At 37.0% G+C, this 11014-nt stretch overlaps 1 protein-coding gene across 1 annotated transcript in view; it reads right to left on the reverse strand.

Moving 5' to 3' along the window:
• Nucleotides 1–272: 272 nt before the first annotated feature.
• The window catches only part of SH2D4B (SH2 domain containing 4B), a 49476-nt gene continuing 38734 nt past the window's right edge, over nt 273–11014 (reverse strand). The window contains exons 6-7 of the mRNA XM_015866115.2: nt 3395–3615; nt 273–555 (exon numbers count right to left, since the gene is read on the reverse strand). Coding sequence (XP_015721601.1) covers nt 463–555; nt 3395–3615 — 314 coding nt within the window. The 3' untranslated portion in view covers nt 273–462. The remainder of the gene's footprint in view (nt 556–3394; nt 3616–11014) is intronic.

An 11014-nucleotide genomic window follows, 5' to 3' on the forward strand; every position in this document is an offset into this window, starting at 1 on the left:
GTAATCTGTCAGTAGTTTTTCATCTTTAAAATGCTTGCAACATGAATCATCTTGGTAAATCACATGTGAAGCAGAAATATTTGGGGTCTTCTAACGAGGATACTTGTTGTATTAGGCGAAATCGGACCCTCGGGATGTAACGTGATAGGCCCTCCCCTGCTGGGTCATGCATATGTAAAAAAGATATAGATGAAACTGGATACCTATATAAGAGACCCTCACATTCCAATAAATGCCATTTTACCGCTCACCATATTGGTGTAATGAACAGCTGTAACTTGGTCGGGGCTGTCGAGACACATTCACGGAGGGACTTGACTTCCCAGGTTACCAGATCGAGGTAACAGATACTCTTCGGCCACAAGACCAGTGGCTTAAAAAGTCTGTTACTTTTCATGTGCTTACTTTAGTGGCTATCTATTATTACTGTAGCTATGCAGAACACATTCCTATGAGTCCTGGTTACTCAAATAAAGGGCTGTAGTCTGGTGGATTCTTCTGCTGTCCACATGGCTCCAGTAGCAGCTCCCCACCAGAGGATGTGATGATTTCTTCCTAGAAAGATAAAGCCAATCAGAGTATCATTCACAGACATCTAAAATCATTCCCTGAATTCTAAGAAAAGAAGGTGATAACATAAAAAAAACCCCACACTTTATTGGTAATCAGCTACAAAGCATACTTGACAAAAAATAAGTAAATATCAGCTAAGGGATCCCATCGGCAATGGAAATACATCTTCTTGCTTTATTTTGTATTTACGTGAGTGGTAAACTGTGCCAGTATCAAATAGCGGTATCAAATAGCTGATGCCCAAAAAATGCTGTGATTTAACTCGCCTCTAAGTTGCTATGCTAGGACAAACAGATACAGATGCCTGTAAAAACATATTCTCAGTGATTTAACAGCCATACCAGCCCTACTGTGCTACTTCCACAGCTATTGCGGTGCTGGAAACTTTCCCAAGAAGACAGAGCAAGAGCTCAATGTTGGGTGCTCACACACAACAGTAACAGCTTTCTGGCTGAGAAGCAAAAGATAGTAACCTTACTAAGGTGAAAATCATCCTTAAACATAGCACCTCTTTTCATCAATTAAATACCCATGTAACATACCTGTAAATAATTGATCACTAAGATCAATAATAATAATAAAGAACTTAATAAAAAAGTAGATAACACTGCCTATGCAGTACTTCTAGAGTAAGGACAATTCATTTTTGTTTTTGCATAAGTTGCAGATTCACACATGCGCTGTTTCTTACTGCAATGGCGTAAAATTTGATCCAAGTTTTAGGCCTAAATTTTTCAAAAGGTATCCAGTTTCTACTAAAATACAATGGAAATTTGGTGCCTGGCTTCCTTAGATCACACCCTTAGTCTAAGATGTGGTTCCATCCCAGTCACTCACCAGGCGAAGCTCAGAAAATTTATTACTCAAATTAAACTGTTTTGAGAAAGTTACGAGAAAGCAAATATAAGGATTTAGCAATTACACTGAATATATTATTGCTGCTTTCTGCACAGTACAGAGGTGCTAATAACTCAAAATGGAAATTCACATCCTTTCTGCAAGATATTTGTTCTTCCCCACTAACAATCAGTGGAGTGATTTCTTTGCATTAACTTTCTGAATTGAAATGAAGGCATTGTAAAAGAGTAAGCACTAACAACTAAAGGACTACTGATGCCAGCCTCGCACACTTTGATTATAAGTGAAAAGAAACCTTCAAGGGTTTTTGGCATCTTTTGGGCTAGAAAGATCTAGTCATGACAAAAAACAGTTATAACATAGCAATAGCTGCAAGAGAAAGGTTTTTGATTTGGAGAAATCCCAATGGCATTGCCAGTTACCAGAAGACTGTAGAGCACTTGAATCTTCTGAGAAAACCATATGAGAGAGATAATAAGAAGCCTTCAGAACTGGTTGCCAAAGGAAGCAGTTTTAATGTAGATGTTAAGCTAGGCACTTAAAAGAGAACTGTGTGGTGACATTAAAGGTGAAGGAGTTACTATGATAGGCTTAATACAGGGGGAACTAATAACTATTATCAGGGAAAACCTAAAAAAAACCTTTAAACATCGGGAACTTAAATCTATTCTGCTTCTGAAAAGTACTCTACTGCTGTCAGTAAATAGATGGGTTTCTAGTACTGTGATTGCCTAGGATGAGAAAAGTCCTAACAAAAGCAGAAAAAATCTTTTTCAGTCAAATTGAATGAGCTTGGGATTTTCTGACCAGGATGACCATCTATGTTTATATGAAGCATATCATGCTATAATTCCTCTTCCTCCATAAAATGCAAATTCTGGAAAATTCAGATTCATTTTATTAAACCAATAAAATCCAAAAGAATTAACTTCAAGTATACTGTACAGCTAATAACAGTTGTACTTTAAGGATTACAGCTACAAGAAGTAGCGTGCAGGTTTGACAGAAGAGAAGTTGCAAACAAAATGAAATAGCAAAGATTCAGAAGGGAAGGGAAATGGGAAGAAAAACCATCTCGGCTTAGTGTCTATGAGACTGAATACTGGAAAAATTAAGTGCTGTGAATGAAAGAACAAAAAAACAATAGAATTAGTTTGAAGTATGGGTGAAAAAATAATAAGGGGGGAAAAGATGAAAAAAAGAAAAGGGACAGAAAAATGGGAAAGAGGTTGAAGAGAAACTAAAAGCATTGGTAAGGGAAGAAAACAGATTTATAACTGATGAAGAGGATGGAGAAAGAGGTAAAAGGATGAAAATAGTCTACGCTAACAGAAACGGTGCTTCTATTTGGTCTCCTTCTGCTAAACAGGAAACATGAGTTAGAGGCAAAGTAATTCAAACCTATCTGAACTCAGCAAAGACCTCAAGAAAGTTACTCTCAAAGTTGCTTTAGATGATAAGGAACGACCCTTAGCACATCACTACAACAGAAAACCTCCATATTCCTTTCTTTTCTGTAGTGCTCCCTGCTCTGCTTTTGCACATTACAGCCTTCACATCAAAGGCTGAAAAATGCTGCAATTTCATTAAAAGACTTTTTCAGTGTTATTTCCCATGCAAGGAATTCTGTAAAGCAAGGAGGCTCAATAAGTGTTAGTTCTGTTAGCCTTTATTAGTCTGTTTTTTGCCTATGAACGTATGCATTACTTAAGACTCTGCTTAGAAGGAAACTCAAATACAAGATGTCTACAGAGAAAGAGGGGGAACAGCTTTCTGATTCAATGCAGCAAATGACACCACTACAAAAGTTAAAGCAAGGCTTACTCAAGAATATATACACACATACATTCCTTTCTTTGCTATCTTTATTTCTTCTCTCTAGCATGGTTTCAAATCACATGGTTACTCTTTGAATTATTAATCACTTCCACTCAGCTATTGATCTCTACCTAGCAAGTGTTACCTTGTGAAAATCAATAAGATCTGTCAGCGTTGCATGTCGGTTTGGGTCTACCCCCAAGAAGCTGTAGAAGTCCCCCGAAGCGTCAACCAAGAAGTGTTTGAACCCACTTTGTTGGCGATAAGACAATGCGTAGCCCCAGATTTTCTCGCTGACTCGCACCAGGAACGTTCCTTCAGATTTATTCATCAGCAGCTCTTCTGCCTCCTGGCGGCTAATAATACCTGGCAAAGAAAAAAGCTGCAGTTAAGATGACAACTGATTGGCCAAACTGAGTAGAACCAATGAAACAAACACAGAGAATAAGTAAAACTAAAATTGCTTAGCATCTCAATATGCAAATGTTTGTAGGAGGAGTTACAGCTATGGAGACTATTTAACTGCTGTCTGCTTTTAAGCGTTACCTACAGAAGGTGCGATGGTGTTGCATTAGATAGGTTTTTAAACTATTCGGTTAAGAATCACTTATTCCCACCCCACCACACTTTCAGAGGAAGTGCATAAACACAACTTGTACATCAGACACGTGGTTTGTGTACAAGAGATTATTATTAGAACCAGTGCAATTCGGCGATGCAATTTGAACTTGAAATACCTTGCTGATATTTGTGATAGTATTGCTATGCTTCTTCTGACTTTCAAGCGTTTTAACAAGTCTTCAAGATTGAAAACTGTGCCAGTGCCTGAAGAAAGAGCATTTTGCTGTGGTTTTCTTTACACAAAAACTTCCTTCAGATGCATAGAGATGAACTGGAGCAAAAATTAACTGGCTCTGGGAAGCTTGGTCTGGTGGCTGGCAACCCTACTCACAACATGGGGGTTGAAGCTAGATGATCTTTGAGATCCTTTTCATTCTGTGATTCTAGGATTGTATACAATCAAATCCTGCGGCTGTCAGAACTGTTAACAGAGATGAATTCATTAGGTTATCTGCTCACAGGCTTGCCTTTCTATGAAATACTGTCACAGAGGAGCACAAGAAACAAAGATTGCAGTCTTCTTTTAGGCTTAAGTCCAGAGTAATAATCTCCTTTAATTAAAATATCCATGGCAATGAACTAAACAGAGTACATACACAAAGAAGCGGACACTGGATATGTTAATCATAGTTGAGCAAGTGCTTATGGCTCATAATGAACAATAATGAGTTACACACCTTGCTCTGAAACCAGAGAAGACAAAACTTTGTGAGGCCTCTTGCAGTACATAGCTGTCATCCTGTAGTTTTATGCTGCTTTTGTTTTCCTGAGTCACTTTTACAACTTGCTAGAAAACATGTCAGAGAAAAAACTCCCAATATCCTGATCACCAGCTACTTGGTTTTTTACATTCCCCCTCCCTGAATTCATTCCTTTTCTGAAGACAAACCTATTTATCAGGACAAAAGAAGGATTACAAATTCAGGTTTTCAGAGTAAGCAAAGAAGAAAGTTTAACAACAGCAGAGCTTTCAACTTTCCCATTTTATTCTTCTGTGCTGGAAACATCCTCACCACTTTTTTCCTTTCCGATTCTACGATATAGCACTCATGCTGCTGGTACTTTTGCTTGCAAATAGAGTACAACTGATAAACCTTGAAGTACAAAGCAAAAGGTGTGATCAGAAATATGTCTTAACTATCCACATAGAGAGTTTGGTTCCAATTTGCCTTATAGGCCTAGAGGACAATAAGCTCATGTCTTATAATTATCTGTAAAATATCAGATGCTCACTTTAATCAAGAACAGATGTTGAGTTAGGCCATCCTGGATGCAAACAGGGCATAAATGTCAATAAATAATATATGTACATCTTCCTAAGTTACTCTCTGTGAAGCTAAATACATGAATATTACAATACATACTGTATTTAAAGGAACTGGTTGTCATTATATAACCCTGCACACATCCCAGTGAATATTCCATGGAGTTCAAGTGCTGAAAACCACACTGTTTCTTAGTGTATTAATAAGCATATCCCAGGAACTGACAGTTAGAGCCTACCTGAAAGACCAAACTGTGGGATGCTGTAAATATAAGCCCATACAGAAAATGATTACTCTGGGAGGTGTGGGAAGGGACTGAGGAGATTCAGATCCTCAAAGCAAGCACTGTGCACTATTAAGAAAGATAGAAAAGTTCTTCCTCATTCCATTTCTGTCTACCTTCAGGCAATTAGTTTCTTATACAGATTTATTACTGCAATGCTGACAAGGGCTCAGAGATCCCTAATGAAATACCGTGAGTACTGAGAATAAACGTATCCATACGTGCTCTGCTGAATAAGGTACAAATGTATATATATTTTTCTGGAGAATATTACATCATCTTTACACCTGCCACACAAAATAAGCAGTAAACATGCAAACATACGCACTTTTTTAGAAACAGCATGCAAATGCTCCGTCATCAGTGTCAATTACTACACTTTGCAATACTAAAAACAGATTTACTGGGAGAAATTCAAGATGAACTGTTAAAAGTACCTCTCAAACTCTGCACAAAGGAAAAGACAGCGTAAGTATGAATCCATATTAAAAAGTATATTACATAGAGCCATATACCAGGTGCCATGTGCCAAGGTATCCAACTCTTTGTTAAGGCAAAAATCCAGTCTTTAAACTGACCTATACACAAAAGATTTTTACTGCTATTACAGTGCCCACTTCCCTGAAAGATCTTTTCTAGAAACAAATGTAGATGAGATATATACTCTAACAAGTTCACAGCATTCAGTGGTGAAGGAAAGAACAAGTCATTCCTTCAGCAACAAATGGTATATTAGTTCCAATAGCCAATATTTATATAGTAATTCTAGGTTAAAAACACACTGCTAACTTTGGGGATAGGAGCTGGGTGATGTTACAACTACCCCTGTCTAAGCCTAAGCTGCGCATGGATGGTTATGCAGCTCTGATGAGGAACGAGTTGGCCTAGCCAATTTCGCAGCTACAAAAACTTGTTTATAAAACCAAAACAAAAACTGGTTTGCATTGTGTGTCACATTATACCACAGTATTCTCAGGACTCTTATAGGCTTTGAATGACGATGACTATCAGGTATACAATATCAAATTCTTTTAGTATCGATTCGTTTAATACCAAACAATCTGTTCCCCCGCTCTCAGCTTCCACCAGTAAAGCTAAACATGGCAGGCTTCCACATGATGCTGTATTCCTTGCCAAAGTGTGTATTTGTTCTGGGCACTTAAAATCATTGAGTAGGTGAGAAAACCTACATAGCTCACAGCCAAGTTCTTTTTTGTTCTTTTCTCTTTTCTACTAAAGATAGTGTAATGAGCTATTAGCCAGATACTTGCCTTCCTTTTTCTCTCCGGAATCTCAAACAGCTCAGTTTCTTTCCCTTACCCTTCTCTCTCTATCTTCCTATTATTTTACTGTTCTATGGTTCAATTCTACATTGGGTGGTGATCACAACACTGAAAGTCTCCTTCGACCCCTTCAAAAATAGTATGCTGCTCTCAAGACAAGTAGAAAAAGAATGGCATTGCTCACTCCTTGAGTGGCTTAGATAAATTAACATCTGTGAAACCCTTACATGGACACTTAAAACCGCTTGAGCTGAAGTCAAGAAAAACTTTGTTTTTCCAAGGCTCTGGTAAGAGTCTGAGAATCACCAGTGCTCTTCTTTGTGCTAGTTAAGATATTAAATGGTCTCTGGAAAAGGAAATCACTGGTGATATGAAAGGTATTTTTTTTCTTTCTGATCCTTGCCAGTCCTTTAAAAAAGAAATAAAAAATTAACATGTTCTGTTGCTGCAAAGCAGCACTGCTACATATACTTTAAACTTTCATAAATAACACTGAGAGAATTACATTTATTTATGCCAGCTGAAAATTTGGCCCAGAGTAGCAAAATCAGTGTTCTATGCACGACTTTATAAAATACACATTAAAAAAAATTACTTATTATCAGCATTTTAACTCTGAGAGCCCCAACACATACCAGTGTACTTGAATAGAAGTGAGCTACCCCTCTGAAACACACCCATGTTCCACCTGCCATTTCAAATAACACATATCAGAGAATACATACTACCTGTTGTCCACAGCAAACTGCAGAAGAGCAAGAATGTTTTCACTAGGAGAGGATCAAATGTGTGACGCCTCTTGAAAACAGGGAAATCCTAGCAGCTGACTTGATTTTTAGTCCCTTATACATGTACTGCATGCACCCCATCATATTACACAAACCTACATGTCCACTTCAAACATTCTAGCGTTGCAATACTTAAAAACAAGCATTTTAAGTTTTTAAGGAGAGAATAGGATTTTGAAAGATAGACATTCCAAATCATAGAAGAAGTTATTAATCATCAACTGATCTGTTCCTGATTACCAGCTTTCTTTTTATATACAGAACATATCATGACAAATTTTGGTGGCCCTGCTAGGCAGGGGGGTTGGAACTACATGATCCTTGAGGTCCCTTCCAACCTGGGTCATTCTGTGATTCTGTGATTTGTAGATGACAGGCAAGTCTTAAAGATTCTGTTGTAATCATGACATTTTTTATTGCCACCAACCCTCCAGAGAAGGAAATAAAAAAAAAAATAAAAACAACCCATTAATTAGAGTACACTAAGATCACACAGCAACTGCAGATTCTATTATGAGTTTAGTGGGCACAGCCAAGAAATTCCAGGGCTGCCTTAAAGACTGCAGCACATTCATTAGCAAGAAAATACTATTCTGAAATATTATGCAATGATATCTCAGCTTCCCACTCTTCTCTCAGCATTATCCTACGCACATCCTTGATTGAAACTCGGGAGAAGAAATACGTAAATATTTGTTAAGATAATGCCATAATAAGAATGAATCCAAGCTAGAAAAGCTGATTAAAATTGCCAAGAAGGCAAGACAATGTACTAGTCTAAAATTATTTTCCGATTATACTATTAAAGTCACATCATGTCCATTGACTGTGAGCATGTCCATGTGATCTAGCAGTGACCTAATGCATTTAAGGTAACTCCAAGACTAACGTCTCCTATTTATTCCCATGGAAACTATGGCAAATACAAGGAGCACGATAACATTATTTGGAAGAGCAAACTCAGAGCTACAAAACAGATTTTTCAGCACTGTCATTAACCTTAGCCATGAGTTTTCACAAGTGATGAGCAAAAGCCTGCATGCCACAGTCATACAAATCTGCACAGTCATCCATAATGTAGCTTCTTTCTCACATCAGTGTTTTCCCTGCTGAAACACCTCACTGTGCTCTCATCTTGTATTGTTTGGTCCTCATAAATTTTCAGCAGGAATTGACAAATGCCAGTGGGTGCCGTTATTTCCACACAGAGGAATTTAATTCCACACCTTTGCTTCATATACACTTCCACGTCAGAGGCTGTTTTGTCAAATTGCCCCTCTGCTGCCATCTGCCATGTAGTAATAAAACAAATCAGGATGTTGGTGGGAAGGTTCCACCTCTGCTGCCATACCACCACCAACATCCATCTCTGGCACTGTGGGCCAACATCATAGAACAGGAGATATTGCTTTTGAGATCATCCTGCTACCATGTGTAATGTCAATACAGAAACAATTTGCCCTCAATTATCGATACATCTTTAATACACTCATAAGCATTTATTTAAGCCAAGAGATTGACTGAGATTAGAGGGACGATAGGTACAAACACAACTCAGAAATGCTCATCTACCCCCTTGCAACAGAAACTATGCATTTACCTGATGCTTTCTCTCTTTTCATCCACTTTTTCCTCAGTTTGAATTCACTTCAGCAGCAGAGATTTTACACCCAGAGCAAAAGCAACACAAATGCAGGCATAAATAAATATTTATGGGATCATTGATGCCTAAAGTGCTTTCACTACCATTATGAAAAGCATTCTATTTCATGAAAAATTGATTTGCTGAACAATGATGAGTATTTGCAGATAATCAATGAATAGGAAAGAGACTTATCCTGTTTACACAAATGAAGACATCTAAGAAGGGAAGTGTGTGAACTATTTCTACAGTCAAAATTAGGAAGGAAGATCAAAAACACAGACAAGACAATGCTAATATTTCCTTTGCAATTAGATCATAACTCACACAAACATAAATATTAGTTGGTTATCATCGTATGAATAATTCACATGCCAAAGTCCATATGGACACACGACACCTCGAGCAGTATTAACAACAAATAAGCAAACACAAGGAAACACAAGAAATAAGCAGAATAACGTAAAGGACTATAGTTGTCCAATTATATGAGCAAGTCTAAACTGTACTTTGAGAGAGAATAATTTAATTACATAAGAATTTGCTTAGCACTTGCCAATCTTTTCCTTTCCTGGAGCTGAGTAAGTGAGCTTGGCACACATGCCATTTGGAATAAAATAGTTTTTAACTGAACATGAAAAGATGCGATTTGAGGAGAGGAAATTGTTATAGCTTTTCCTGCCTACATGATTGTAAAGATAAAAACATGTAGTTGGATATAAATAACCAACCTACTCAGAACTTCATCAGTAAAGGCAATCAGTTTTGAAAGATAACATGAGAAAAGCGAGCTAGAATTTCAAACAGATCCTACTGCATCCGGATGGTTTTAGATGAGCCTGCATGAGTTTGTTTGTTCTGAATGTTCACTGAAATTATAGCAGGGTAAACAAAAATCAAAATACAAGTTTGAAAGGGACTTCTATAAAAAAACAGAATTCTCATCCCTTAGATTACTTTTATATATATATATATATATATATATATATATATATAGGCAATATTATTGTTTTATATTAGCTCCCCCCCCCCCCCATGGTTTAACGTGCTTCCCACTTGGTCTTGTCTTTTAACTACCCCTCAAATCCAGCTTAAAAAGCTGTCTTCAAAGATGGACTCATTCAAATTTTGAATACAAGAACAAGAAACAAACTTTCTGTCACAAATGCTGACAGACCTCAAGTGTGAAGAAAATACAGAGAAAAAAATGAAAGATCAATTTTGACAAATATCTAGTAGGAGGTGAATTTGTATTTCTTTATTCCAAATTACTACATACATTACACAGCTCACCTAAAAAAATTCAGTAGATGCCTTCCATATTAATTTGAGAGTCCTAGATCATTTCAGCAAGGACTTGTGGCAGGCAATTTCTATGATCCATGAAGAGATACAAAGGCATCCCTCTAGCGAGCAAAGTACTACAAAAGCTAAGAAGAAGCATGAAATCTGTTTATTGTGAATATTCAAAGAAAAAAAACAATAGACCCATTCATTTCATAAAACTAAAAATTACAGAGTAAGCAAATAACTGTTTAAAATTACATTATTTAGCATGGAGAAGACCATAAAAAACCACTCTTGTGCTTTAAAATGCAACAGTAAAAGGAAAATATTCAGTACCTGAGCCAAGAGCATGTATTAAAAAGTAGTACAATATCATAAAGTAAACAGTGATTGTGCCAGTGTAAAAGCTCTTGAATCAGTTCCTGCAGTAACAACACCAGAAAACAGGGATTTAAAAAGGACATAAGATCCACAGCAATGTAACCTCCTTCCTGACAGTCGTAGATTAAGTTCAGTGTGTTCTTTGTGTATACGCAGGGGAAAAAAAAAAAAAAAAAAAAAAAAAAAAAAAAAAAAAAAAAAAAAAAAAAAAAAAA

Source organism: Coturnix japonica, chromosome 6 (genome assembly GCF_001577835.2).
Source record: "Coturnix japonica isolate 7356 chromosome 6, Coturnix japonica 2.1, whole genome shotgun sequence".
In the NCBI taxonomy this organism is placed as follows: Eukaryota; Metazoa; Chordata; class Aves; order Galliformes; family Phasianidae; genus Coturnix; species Coturnix japonica.